Source organism: Natator depressus, chromosome 3 (assembly GCF_965152275.1).
Source record: "Natator depressus isolate rNatDep1 chromosome 3, rNatDep2.hap1, whole genome shotgun sequence".
Lineage (NCBI taxonomy): Eukaryota > Metazoa > Chordata > Testudines > Cheloniidae > Natator > Natator depressus.
This window is the reverse complement of record NC_134236.1, coordinates 32,843,064-32,857,718: the sequence shown is the minus strand read 5'-3', so window position 1 is coordinate 32,857,718 and position 14,655 is coordinate 32,843,064. Positions and strand designations below refer to the sequence as shown.

At 41.6% G+C, this 14,655-nt stretch overlaps 1 protein-coding gene across 1 annotated transcript in view; it reads left to right on the top strand.

Moving 5' to 3' along the window:
• The first annotated feature begins 532 nt into the window (after window positions 1-532).
• Window positions 533-14,655, top strand: part of TAF1B (TATA-box binding protein associated factor, RNA polymerase I subunit B) — a 55,961-nt gene continuing 41,838 nt past the window's right edge. The window contains exons 1-6 of the mRNA XM_074947671.1: window positions 533-812; window positions 2,971-3,069; window positions 5,975-6,062; window positions 7,902-7,999; window positions 8,327-8,422; window positions 9,930-10,068. Coding sequence (XP_074803772.1) covers window positions 795-812; window positions 2,971-3,069; window positions 5,975-6,062; window positions 7,902-7,999; window positions 8,327-8,422; window positions 9,930-10,068 — 538 coding nt within the window. The 5' untranslated portion in view covers window positions 533-794. The remainder of the gene's footprint in view (window positions 813-2,970; window positions 3,070-5,974; window positions 6,063-7,901; window positions 8,000-8,326; window positions 8,423-9,929; window positions 10,069-14,655) is intronic.

Genomic DNA, 14,655 nt, shown 5'->3' with positions numbered 1-14,655 from the left:
GTGGGCCATTTCCAACACAAATCCAGGTTTTCTCACCCCAACTCACTCTCCTGCTGGTAATAGCTTATCCAAAGTGACCACTCTCCTTACATTGTGTATGATAATCAAGGTGGGCCATTTCCAGCACAAATCCAGGGTTTAACAAGAACATCGGGGGAGGAAAAAAAAAGGGGAAATAGGCTACCTTGCATAATGACTAAGCCACTCCCAGTCTCTCTTCAAGCCTAAGTTAATAGTATCCAATTTGCAAATGAATTCCAATTCAGCAGTTTCTCGCTGGAGTCTGGATTTGAAGTTTTTTTGTTGTAAAATAGCGACTTTCATGTCTGTAATTGCGTGACCAGAGAGATTGAAGTGTTCTCCAACTGGTTTATGAACATTGACTGTAACTTCTTCCTCGGGCCCCTTTAGCGGTGTGGCTGATACTCAATTCTGCAGGGCAGATTCCCTTCCCACCCAAGCTGTGCAGAGGGAATGGAAATTGGCTCCACCTCCGCGCGGCGGCGGGGAATCGCGGGGGACGGTGGAGGGAGGGAGGTCGGGACCGGGCTAGCCAGCCAGCCAGCGTACGCGGGCCGTCCCGGCGGAGCTGAGAGGCCAACACAGAAGCGGCCCCAGGGCGCCGGCGCCAGCCCCAGCAGCAGCACGTGCCGCGCGTCAGGCGGCCCCATCCATTGCTGCCGGAACCCAAGCGCGCGGCCCCGGTTCCCGGCCGGTTGGGCTTCCCCAGCGCTCCGCAGGCCGTTGCCATGGCTCGGGGCCCGAGGCCGCGCGGGGGATGAGGCGTCCCAGGCATGGAGGAAGAGGACACGGTGAGAGGTGGTCCGGAGCCGCCCCGTGCCGGGTTTACTCCCCTCGGGGAGGCGGAGGGGGCAGGACAGGGAGCGGGGAGGTCATGGAGTGGTGCAGGAGGGGCTCGTGGGCGGGGGTGAGGATGGAGGTAGGTTGGGTGAGGAGTGAGGTGGGGGTAGGTAATGGGGTGGTTGTGGTGGGAGGAGTGCGAGCACGTGGGTTGTGTGTGTGGGGAGTGAGGATTGAGGTGGGGCTGGGGTAGGTAAGGGGTGGTTGTGGGCGGGGTGGGGGTAGATTGAGTGGGGTTGAGGTGGTGGGGTACAGGTAGTGGGGGCAGTTTTAGGGTGAGGAGTTTTTGAAGGTATGGGTTGGGAGGTGAGGCTGGAGTAGGTTGGGTTGGGGTTGGGGTTGAGGTGGGGGTGTAGGTAATGGGGTGATGGTTATGGGGTAATGCACTTTTGAGGACATAAGTTGTGGGGTGGTGGTGAGGATGGGGTGGGGCTTGTAGGTAATGGGGTGGTTTGGTGTGAGCTGTTTTTGAGGTCATGGGTGGGGGGTGAGGAAGGGGAGATTGTGGGAAGAGTGTAGGAAATGGGCATGGTCTGTGGTCTTTTTCAGGGCCTGTTGGTCTGAGGGGTTGGGACTGGGAGGCTTGTTTTGGGGGAATGGTGGTTTTTCAGGAGGTAGCAGAGTTTATTTGTATGTAGCAGGCTTGTGTCTTCTTATTAGAAAGATCCAGTGCAAAATAATCCTGAGCATGACCAAAATTCAGAAATACTGGGAATCTACTGATCATTAACTAGTTTCAGTCCCAGGTTTGCTAGAGTTTTGGAAACATAAGAGGGCTGTTTCTAAGGATTGGCGGAAGATCTCTGATTTAAGAAAATGTAATGCTTCACATGGTTCATTGAAATAACAACTTTGCATTTTGCATGATGAAAGGACACTGGCATAGATTTAGGATTCACTGTGGGCAAATCAGTGCAAGTGACTTTTGGAGTGAGGGGATCCATGATCCTGCACTGACTGGTAAATCATGGTTTAGCTTGTTTGTTTTCTGGTAGCTGGACTACACAACCTGATTTAACCTCTCGTTAAACCTTGCAAATCATGCAGATGACTCTGAGTAAACTAACATTTTTCAAACAGAATTTTAGGATTGATTCTCTCCCATCTCCTCATTCCTTCTTTAATGAGACCTCCTCTTTTCTTGGGTCTCTGGTCGCCTTTTATTCTTGCAGGCTTTCTTCCATTCCTTGTGTTCTCTAACTTTTTCCAGTGTTCAAAAAGCTTACCAAAGTTTCCCCTTGTTTCCTTTTATGAATGTCCTCTACTATTCTCTTCCCTTCCTAATGTTTTCATTAATGCCCTGTGGTGTCATGTATTCTAGGCATAGGATACATGGGTTTTCCCCTGTAATAGTAAAAAGAAAAGGAGTACTTGTGGCACCTTAGAGACTAACCAATTTATTTGAGCATAACCAATTTATGTAATAGTGTTGCCATGTTCAAAAGTTAACACAGGTCAGGTAAAGAATTGGAAAACATACATTACAATGATAGACCCAAAAATCTCAAATCTGTTTAGTTTAACAAAGAGAAGGTTAAGGGGTGACTTGATCACAGTTTATAAGTGCCTATGAGGGGAGCAAAAATTTGCTAATGGGCTCCTCAGTTTAGCAGACAAAGCTATAGAAAAAGATTTCTGGAATTTGAAGCTAGACAAATTCAGGCTGGAAATGAGGTACAATTTTTTTTATCCGTGAGGGTAACTAACCATTGGAACAATTTTCCAAGGGTTTTGGTGGATTCTTCATCATTGGAAACTTTTAAATCAAGGCTGGAAGTTTTTCTAAAAGATGTGCCCTAGTTCAAACAAAAATTAATTCGGGGAGGCCCATGGCCTGCGTCATACAGGATATCAGACTAGATTATTATAGTGGTCCCTTCTGACTTTATAATGAATGAACTGAAGAAGGGATTGAGTGGTCCTAAATCTTATGTAACTGTTGGTCCTGTAAGTGGTACGATCACTGTGCCATCTACTAAAATGTTTTGTTAACCACATTTTGTTCTGTAAATATTTCAATCCCAATAGTTTGACTGGTAAGAAAAATTCATTTGATCTCATTTATTGTGAGTGTAATACTAAAACAACCTTTGCTTTTGTTCCACTTAGAGAGATTACAGTGAACCTTGTGTACAGTGTTCTGTTGTAAACTGGGGTCTTACTGATGAAGGCAGATTTTATTGCAAGTCTTGCCACAACGTCATAGAGGTAAGTACGTATTTTAAATATTTTTTTCTTTTACATTTTAAAGTGGTAAACTTTCATCCTGCTGCTAAAAGGTACAGGAAGTTTTGTGGGTATTCTATGTGCATCATACCTCACTAACGCTGTATAAAAATACTGTACCTTCAAATAATGAGGTATGGGGATGGGCAAGAAGGCTAGGAACTGAGTTCAAAGTCCAATGTATGTAGTCTTGATATCGCCTTCATTTAACCTCTCTCCATGTCAATTGACCATAAAAAGGAGATGACATTTACCCTTGTTTCTAAAGCACTTCATATGTGTGGAAGAAAAGTACTGTATTAGTGCTAAGTAAATTATTCTTTGTTTTTCAGAATGACTTATTTTATGCCTTTAAATATTTGATCCATATAATTGCTGCTGTTTGGGTCTTACCCTGTTCATTGTGTTAGGTTAAACTGCTTTTCAGTATTTCTAGAAAAAACAGCAACGTTATAACTGGCTAAGCAGTCCTACTGCTGAAAAGATTTGAGGTTTATAATGGATCACAAATTAAATATGAGTCAACAATGTAATGCAGTTGTGAAACTAGGCTAATATCATTCTGGGGTATATTAATAGGAGTGTCATGTGAGACACAAGATGTAATTGTCCCTCTCTACTTGGCACTGGTGAGGCCTCATCTGGAGTACTGTGTTCAGTTCTGGACCCAATACTTCAGGAAAAGTGTGAAGTGGAGAGTCTAGAGGAGAGCAACAAAAATGATAAAAGGTTTAGAAAACCTGATCTATGAGGAAGCGTTAAAAAAAATTGGGCATGTTTAGTCTTGAGAAAAGAAGGCTGGAATTTGGGGTGTAGGACCTAAGTCCTCAAATATGTTAAGGGCTGTTTATAAAGAGGACTGTGATCAATTGTTCTCCATGTCCACTGGATAAGTACTGTGTTTAATCTGCAGCAAGGGAGATTTAGGTTAGATAAAATAAGGAAAACCTTTTTAACTATAAAGATATAGTTAAAGCGCTGGAATAGGATTCCAAGGGAGGTTGTGGAATCCCAATCACTGGAGGTTTTTAAGAACAGGTTAGACAAACACGTCAGGGATGGTCTAGGTATACTTGGTCCTGCCTCAGTGCAGGGGGCTGGACTAAGTAACCTCTCAAAGTCTCTTCCAGCCCTACATTTCTGTGGTTCTAGAACCAATCCTGCATTCAGCTCTGCATAGGTGGACCCTTGAGCTGTGTAGTTGAGCACTTTGACTTCATACCTTTGCTAGTCTGGTGACTTAGCCTTGAGCAGATACTGTTTGGAATAGTTATTTCAATCCCTATTTAGCTAGCAGGCCCATCTCCTTGTTGGAGTACTAGGTTCTGTGCTATTTAATCTTCAATGTGAGGTTCTAAGAAGAACTGTTCAGGAAGAAGAAAGTTGATTTTACCTCTTGAAGAGCCTATCTGGGACATAAGGATGCTTCTGTGGAGCCATGCTGAGCATCCCTTCTCTTGAACTCCTCCAACAATTCCTACTTGAGCTAGTCAGGAACCGCAGGAGTGGGTCTCTTTATGTTCTTAACCCAAGTCAGGGGAAGGCTTGAGGGGGTCCGTGCATGTCACTCACTCTGGCTTTCATAAAAATGGTTCTGTAACAGTGAATCTTCTCAAATGTTCCTCCATAGAGCCACACTGTTGAGTAGGTGGTTATAGAAGGTGCAATGCAACTTGCATTATTCAGACCTCTCTATGTGAAACAGCTTACTTAAACAGAGTAATGGTTTCTAGCACGAGCTGTGTAGTTATTCCTCTAAAGACACGAACAGATTTTAAAAGGCACAAATAGCTGTTAGATGCCTAACTCCTGAAGGTCAATTGAGTTAGGTGCCTTACTGCCATTTGTGCCTTTGAAAATCTCCTCAAAAAATGTTTTTTATTCCCTCTGGTCCCTCAAACGTTGTGTCAGAGAATGTCCTTTCCTGGTTATCTGCCTGCTGAACAGGTCAACATTAGGTAAGGTAGCCTCTTGAATAACTAGGCATGCTGGGTCTGCAGAAGTGCATTGACAGTTATTGAGATGTTTCAGTTGCCCTTCAGACAGTTGAGCTTGCACTGTATTTAAATTTTAAAAAATCCTTCTTTCCTTAACTGTGCTGATAAATATTCTTTAGGGTTTTTTTAACTGAATGAATTTAAAGAATTATATCTTTTCATTTTCCAAAATAAGTGAAATGCAAAAAGAAATCAAGCATAAATGAAGAAAACAGACTAGTCAGTTTTCCTCTCGTTCTCATGTGATAGCAAAGTTGCAAAGTTTAAATCCAAACATAAGTGTCTTTGTTCAGTGATACTACTGTGGTTTGTCAAACATAAACTTTTATTTATATTTTATTCACAATCTTAAACTTTGGTTAAAAATGTCTACTTTTAACTTTAATGCATATACATTTTGGTAATCTAAAAAAGGTAATGGAAAATGTCAGTGTTTTGTTGAAGCTTAATTAAATGTTTACTACATATCTGATTACATGTGTGATGTCTAGTTGTATGTAGATAATTTCAGTATATAAATACTTTCTTTAAAAAAAATTTCAAGCGTAAGTTGTCATTACTTCAGTATCTTGATTTAGTGCCTGGATCTTTTGTCTCTAAATTTTTTTCAATGTACAGTCAAATTTAAGTACTTATCTTACAATAACTTTGACACTTCGATTTCCAATATTTTCTAACGGTGAAGCCTGTTTAATTTTTTCACTGCATCATCCAGATGTTTCTGTTTGCTTATCATTCTTAAATTTAAGATTGACAATTTTTTGTCTTTTGTCAGTTGGGAGTAATGATTAGAAGGAATTCTCCAATTAAGTTATACAGCAGAGGCAGCCCATGCAAGTAGGGATTGCTCTTTTCTTGCTAACATTACACTTTTATCAATTATCCTGCAGAGGACTAAAGAGGTTTTAACTTCTGATGTTGTTCCTAACACAAAGATCCAGTCCATCTCCAGAGGCTTTAGAAAGAGAAAAAAAATTGGTATGTTTACTTTTTGTCTATATATTACTTCTACATTTTGTGTAACATATCTTTCTAGTTGTGTGCAAATTTTCTGGTACTACTTACCAACTTGGTTAGTGTGAGCAAATGGATTTTTCTACAGGACCATACAAACTGAATTGAGCTGAAAATGACCCTTTTGTTCTTGCTGGGCCTGCTCTAGACACAAGCTGCACTGGTTTAATTAAAGATGTGATATTAAACGGGTCCAATTTTGTGTTTATACATTCTTATATTTTCTTGAGTCTGTAATTTAACAGTGATGCACTAATGTAAGCCGGCTTTAAGCCAGTGTAAAAGTTTCCATGCACAAAGTTGTATCAGTTAAACTGACTTAGTTACACTGGTGCAACTTCTGTGTGTTAAGTCTCTAGTCTCATGCTGAAAAGTGCTTTCAACAGATGTAGAAATAGTAATTGCGTGTCTTTAAATCATGCTCTCAAGGGCCCTACCAGTCCTATGATTATATACTGTTATGCCTATTGTAATGCTGTTGCTGAAACTAGATAAGCATACTGTGAAGGTTGTGGCAGCCATTTGTTCTGTTGTCTTGGCCACTTACATTGAAACACCTACAAAATTATCTGATTTTAAAAAGAATCTTAGTGCTGCTATACTATCTGCTGTCCCACAGTGAAAGCGGTGGTAGAATGCTGTGTTCAGAATGAAGTGTTTAAGATTAGGAAAGGGAACAACCCTTGTGGCTCTGCTCCCTTCAGCCTTTTCTGGCTCCTATGACCTGATTGACACACACTTTTTGTACTGATTTTAAGTAGTTCTCTTAGGGATATGGTAAATAAAAAAAGTTTTATAGCCCCTAATGTGGATGCAGTTATATACCATTATAAAGGTGCCTTATGCTGATACAGTTTATTCCCCTAAATTTACAGGAGTTAGCCATACCATTATAAGCATATTGAAACCACGATAGTTAGTGGCACGCTCCTGGTATAACACTGGCATAGTTAAAGCAGGATAAAAATTATGTTTAGATGAGCCCTAAGTGTGGGTTGAAGAGAAGGGAAACTGTTGGAAGGGAGAAGCATTTGTAGATGAAGTAGATCATGAAGAGGGAAAGAAGAAACTGAGGCAGACACTTGGCATATAGAGAAAAGAAGGACATTTACATAGCACAAAGTAGAAGGGGGGGAAAAATGGTGAACGGCATAGGGGAAATGAGAGAGACGATAAACACAGAGAAAATTCAGAAGAATAAAACCCAGCGTAGGAGGAATGAGTGTACACAAAAGTAAAGGCACAATTAAAATATGTAAGACTTGAATTCAGGAGATAATGAAGGGAGAAAACTGGGTAGAACATACAAAGGGGGATAACATAGGAGACAATCATACAGAACATTATAAAGAACGAATACTTTTTTCTCCCCCATTCACTACTGCAGTGGGTTCCAGTTTTTCATGCTGGGAAAGGGAGAGGAATAAGCACATCTATTCTTTCCTTCATGACTGGTATCTTGTGTTTTTATTTTAAAATTTAGGTCACCTAACAGTCATAACATATATTACAAACACCATATTGATAACTCTCACTTTGCTACAACTGTTTTGGTTCTTGAGAAATGTGTGGGGAAACTGTTGTAGTTTGGCTGTTTTTGGTTTTTCTTAATTTAAGATTCTAAACTTCACTGATTTATAGAGGTCCATTAATCACTTAGTATGTTTTTGGCCCTTTGCTCCAGCATTTGGGATTTTCTTATTTAAAACAAGTCCCTAGTCCCTGCACCAAGAGATTAATATATTAAAGTGCAGGTATGTAAAACCAGAACAACCCAAACAATTTTTATTTGTTGCTCTTTAGATAAAGGCTGGGAATGGTATGTTTGTGAAGGTTTTCAGTACATACTCAAGAAGCAAGCTGAAGCTCTGCAAACTTTAGGAGTGTGTCCACAGTTGAAGGTATGTTGGCCTTTGCATAAGGCTTTATATTAGAACATACAGTCTTTATGATTTGTACTTCAAGAATATAATTATTTTAAGGTAGATAGAATAATTCCCTCTTAAAAACCGTCAGGAAATGGGCCAATAGATGAGGGGCCAAGGAAGAGAACCTATGAAAATAAAATTTACAAGGAACAGTAAAAGTAACTTGATTTTGTAAACAGGGTTTTCATGAAAGCAGGCACAGAACATTTTTCAAGGTTCTTGAATTGTAAAGTCACAATGTTTTTTCAGACATATGATTTTATAAGATATAGACTAATGATTCATTTTTATGCTTATCAGGATGCAATTCTATGCAATTTCTGGAGACGTTACCTTCAGAAGAGCAAGCAGGCATATTGCACCACACCAGTTAGTTATACGAGCAAAACATTATCTGTAAGTGAATTTCATAGCTGTTAAGCAAATGATTTTGCATTGATCTTTTAAAATGTTGTTTTTGTTGTTCAAGCCATGCATACAACTTGCTCATTTTAATGAGGACTGTCTCCTAAATATATTTTGCCATTTTAAGAAAATATCTGCTGTTGTGCTGATGGAAAACTCTGTTCATATTTAATATCTTGCTTTGCTATTGTGTAGCCAGCCAGCAGATGGAGCACAAATTACAATGCTCTATATTTCTAGAGCTGTGTTGACACTTACATAATCCACAAATGATGGCATAGAAACAAGTATGTTATGAATGTCTACGCTTCAATACAACACCTGAGGCTGGCCCGTGTCAGCTGACTTGGGCTTGGGCTACGGGTGCTTAATTGAGGTGTAGATATTCCGACTCAGGGTGGAGCACAGGCTCTGGCACCCTTCCGTCTTGTGGGAGTTAGCAGACCCTGGGTTTGTTAACGTACAGCTTGAGCATCTACACTCATTTGTAACCCCAGGTTAGGAATTGTTGAATCCTGAGTCCCCACCCGGGACTCTAGTGTCTACACTGCATTATGCAGGTCTGAGTCCAACTACCCATATCCCAGACTTTCTAGTGCCCTGTCAAAGTGGCTGCTCTAACCCTTTGTTCGTGGTACAGTCTGGGCAAACTTGACTGTCCACCACACTTAACTTTCGTTGTCCTCTAGATAGTCATCCTGTGGGGTGATTTTGGCAGACTCACTGAGCACGAGTCCAGTGGTGCTACGTATACATTGAAGAGCAATAGGGCTTGAACCCTGGGTCTGGGCTTGAGTCAGGCTCAGACCCTCCACCTCTGTAGGGGCCTGAGACCATGGGTCCAAGCCCTGGGTTAGCACGATTTGTGTGTTGATGGAAGGGGGGTAGGCTTGAGCCTGAGTTCGATCTCTGGGCTTACATTGTGGTGTAGACATACCCTAAAGGGCTATCTTGGCTTGTGATCCATAGGAGAGACTATTTGCAGATGTGAATCCTGGTGGTGGTGCAAGTATTTTGTGTGGAGAGTGGTTCTTTTTGGACCTATCTTTGAACCTCTGTTTGGAAGAGCCACTCCTGTGGAGTTATCTGATCTCTCACAGGTTATATAGCTAGTCAAAAAATTATTTAGTCCCAGAATTTTCCAGTCAGTTCCAAATTGAACAGTCTTCCCCCTTCTCATATTTCATGAATATTTATGATTCTGTGCATTGGATACCTCCTGGGTAGTATGGCAGGTTGGGATGGCTACCTAATCATTGGAATTATTTTGTTCTGACAAACACACTGCTAAAATGAGGAAGAACTTTTTGAAAGGGTGGTTTCTAGTGGTGTGAATTTACATGATTAAAAGCAAGAACATTCTGGGTATGACTTGCTTTAGCTTACACCTAAATTGTCAATCGCATGTTTGCTAACAGATATTATTGAGCTTTTACAGGTCAAACTATTGCGTTAGAACTAACGTGGGATAAAAACTGTAACTTATTTAAAAAAACAGATATCTGATGTCAGTACAGATGTGGATAGTGAACCAGAGAGAATAAGTATTCATGGCTTGTCATCTTTCTCTGAAAGTGATGGAGATTTACAAACAGAAAGCAGCTTTGGATATGTTTCTTCCATTGGCAAAGCCTCAGGTAGGAGCAGATATAATTTGAAATCAGTGTTCTATATTGTTAGGATGTGTTTTAAAAATGACTGTTCATTTAGTACTAATCAGAAGGATTTGTTGCTTATGTAGAGGTAGAAAATGTAGATGGAGGATTTCCCTCTTATTTATCAACAGTGTACTCTGCACTGTACTAGTCATATAAATAATCATGGTCCCTCTCCAAGGAGTTAAAGGCTAGACAGGCACATGAAACATGAGGGTTGCTATTTTTTCAGTATGGTTTCTTGGGGGGTGGGAGTGGGGGGAAGTGAAGTTGTTTGGTTTTGTTTAGGGGGGTGATGGTGGTGGTTATGGACAGGGTTAAACTTTACCTGATGACTGCTACTCAGGGTAGAAAAATAATGAGCCAGCATGCCCCTCAAGACCATGCCTTCAAAAGCACTGCAATTTTAAGGAATAAACATTTGTGTAGTTAGTGACAATCTTGTCACTCATATCTCTATTAAGTTTTCAAAAATATAGTTTATTGTGCGCCTTAATTCTGTGTTATCTTCTTTCAATTTCTGGCTGTAGTTTGCCTACAGGAAAGAAAAAGGTTAAGAATGTGTTGTCTTCAGTGTTTTTTTAAATCTTTCCCATTTTTTCCCTACATTATGCTCTCTGGTTTCTCTTCTATATCTTCTGTCTGTATGTTCTTCTCCCCCCATAACTCCTCTCTACCATAATTCATTTTTTAACTTCCCATCGATCTCTCCTATCCACTCACAGACTTGGAAATTTTACTAGACTCTCAGTAGCCAGGGTACGAACCCTTCCAACTAAAATTCAGTACAAAATTGGAGGGGCAGGGACACTGTCTGGATAGAAGCCAGGAATACTACAGTATCTGATGTTGGACATAAAAGCATCTAAGTAGATTTGAACTTTATGTCAACTTCAATCTTGTCCATAACCTATTTTCACGAATCTGTTTGCTTGCATCTCCTTTTGCTTCCCCAGTGCCACCTCAGTTTTGCCGTATGTCAGATGACGCTGCCATGGTTGTCTTGCTCCTATTCGCATTTTTGTTTCCTTTTACGCAGCGTCATATGCCTGGAATCTCCTCGTTCTTTCCTTTGCTCTTCTATCTGGTCTTCTCATAAAATGCAGATCTTCTGAAACCTATAAACTCTAGTTTTCCCTTCAGTGAAGAACAACAAGAATAACAAATTTATAAAAGAAAAAAATCCAAACAAAAATAGTGGAAACAGTAAACACATGCTTAGCTTTCCCATTCATTAACAATATGTGTTTTATCCCATTTTCCATCCTATGTCTTTACATTTTCTACTGAAGTTGCAGGGTCTTCAGAGCAGGGATTTTTGTTGTTGTCTATATTCACATAGGACACTGGCACTATACAAATAATATGTAGGGCAAAGTTTTTTTTTTACAAAACCTTTCCTGTTATAAATGTTCCAACAGGTTGTGTTACAATTCACATTGTCTGTAAAGCTTCTTCCATTTAGGACGGTTCCTTTCTGCAGTAACATTTACCTTTTATAGCAGTTGTAGAGTAACGGATATAATTTTGAGGAAGGGAAGTGCCGTATATACTCATTCGTAAGCTGAATATTTTTGGTAAAAAAGTGACACATCAAAGGGGGGGGGTCAGCTTATAAATGGGTCTACACCAAAATTTGATGATTTTAAACTCTATGAAATTATTGAATTGAATATCTAATACATTGTCGTTTTGTTTACCTGGAGAGTTTGCAGGCGTGGAGCCCCTCAGCTCCCAGTGGCTGCAGTTCGCCGTTCCCAGCCAATGGGAGCTGCGGGACGGCAAACCACAGCCACTGGGAGCTGAGGGGCTCCTTGCCTGTGAACGCTCCAGGTAAACAAAACGTCCCGACCCGCCAGTGGCTTACCCTGACGGGCCGGGAGCCAAAGTTTGCCAGCCCCTGAAATATAGGGTCCTCTTATGAAAGGGTCATACAGTTTTTACTATTTTTACCTATCCATCTTGGGGGGTTGGCTTATAAACGAACTGGCTAATGAACAAGTATATATGGTAATTACCAGATCCTTCCTATACTCCTGGGGGAATTCTATGCCACTGCGCATGCACAGAATTTGTCCCCCGCAGATTTCTTTGCTTGCCCGCAGATGATGGGGAAGCAAAGGGAAGCCACAAGAGTGGTCATGTGACCCTCCCCAGCAGTGTGTTTTGGATACCCAGGGCAGAGAGGTAAATCATTGTGGGGTAGAGGTCAGGACTGGGGAAGACTCGGCTGATGGCTCCTACCTGTGCCGGGCTCAGCTGCTATTCCTGGCTGGGCTGGAGAGGGCAGGACTTCCTCTTCCCCTGCACGGCATCAGGGGCTGGATCAGACTCATCCCCAGATTTCTCCCTCAGCTGCAGGAAGCTCTGCAAACTTCCCCCCACCCCCATCCCCACCTGCTTCCTGCACACATTGCTCCTCATCTGCAGAGGGAGAGATCCCTGTACAGGGAGCTTCTCCCCCATCCACCCAGCCCTTGTGCATCCAGACCCCCTCATACCTAGACCCTCCTGCCAAGCCTCACATCCACCGACTCAGGACCCCCCCTGCCTCCCTGATGAGCCTCTCTCTCCCTGCACCTGGACCATCCCAACAAGGCACCTGGATCCCCACCCCACTGAACCCCACTCCTCCTGCCTCTGGGACCCCTACACCCAGACCACTCCTGCTATGCCCCAACCACCTTCACCTGGACAACTCTGCAGAGTCCCATTATCATTGCACCCAGACCCCCCCAACAAGCCCCTGTGCATCCAGATCCCCCCCACACCCGGATCCTACACTGAGCCGCCTGCACCCAGATTGCCCCCCACAGAACGCTCTCAACCCACACCTGGATTCCACCACGCTAAGCCCCTTCACACTTGGATCCTGACTTGCTTAGACTGCCTGCCCACATCTGGTTCCCCTGGCACAGAGGGCAGGGCCCTGGGATGTTTCTGGGGCAGGCCCGGTCCTTTGCTGTGTCAGGGTTGGGTGCAGCCTCACCACTGAGTCTGTGTCCTGGGGAGAAGCTGCACAGTGATCTCCCACCTCTGTGCAGCCAATGGCCTCTCCTCCCCAGTGCCATGCTGGAGCCTCCGCATTTATTTGACAAACAAAATTTGCAGAATTTTGCAGAATTTTTATTTTTTTGGTGCAGAATGCCCTCAGGAGTATTCCTAGCTTATTGTTTCACACTGTGGATTACAAAAATGGAGTCCAGATTTTTTTAAGTGATCGCACCTGTTTTCGTAAAAGTATTTTTAAAGGCAATACTGTTGAATTCAGCAATATAAAATTACCTGTGCATTTTTGATAGCTTTGTCTAAGAGATCATATGGACAGAATACCTGTCATTTGTATAATGAAAGTTGGTCCAAATGAGCAGTATTGCATTTTTTTCTATGCATTGGCTACTCATAAATTGTGTATAATTACATTTTTTCTGTGCTGTTTCATTGAATTATTGATGGCTTGCTGAGGGGGATTTGGGTACCATTTTTAAATGCTTTTCTAATTAATAAACATTTTATCGTATGTTTATCTGGGGATAATAGCTCATTATTCAACAAGCTGATAGGCTAACATTCCATTTGGTGTAGTCTAGTCATTGTTTAAGAAGCCTATTAAATTCTTAAGTTGTTGTTATGATGTTTAATTGTATGTTGTGTCAGGTTTAGTGCTGACTGACCAATGTGTCATTTATAACCTGGAACAAATGAAAGGAAAGCTGCTATGTCATCAAGAGAGCTACAAATAGAACAAGAGGATTATTTTAAATCAAGCCATATATAAAGTTAGCAGTGAAGTTTCAATCACAAGGCCTCCTTTAGGCACAGCTTATACATATAAAAGGTGAAACTGATGACTGAAAGGATTATCTGATGTTCATGCTTTTGTTCTGTGACTCGCATGTACACAATAGATGTTCTAGGATAGCTTTTGTGTCAACTTTGCCAATTTTTATTAGGCATGCACTGGGGAGTCACTTCCTTGATAACTCTATTTTAAATAAAAAGAAAAGGAGTACTTGTGGCACCTTAGAGACTAACAAATTTCTAAGGTGCCACAAGTACTCCTTTTCTTTTTGCGAATACAGCCTAACACAGCTGCTACTCTGAAACCTGTCTATTTTAAATGTCTTTGCGGCATCTTTAATGCCTGAGGTAAAAATGTAATTCTCTGTTATGAGGACACTTCTGAGAGCCAAAAACTGCTGAGTTCTAATCCCCAACTCTGACATATTCAGCTTTGGGAAATCACTTATCCTTTCTTCCTTGATATCCCATCTGTAAAATTAGGATAATACTTATATCTACCTCATGGGATGTTGTGAGGGATTAGTTAATGTTGGTAATGTGCTGTGTAAGAGTTAAGTATTAGCACCTTTCTAGAGAGCCAAGTTTAAACATGGTCTCACTAGAATGGTGCTTTCAAGGTTTAACATTTTTGTATAGACCGAGGCGACGCACACACTCTTTCTGGTGTGCCAGTGGGAATTGCCCCTAGAGAACAGCCATACAGGGTCAGACCAAAGGTTCATCTAACCCAGTATCCTGTCTTCCGACAATGGCCAATGCCAGGTG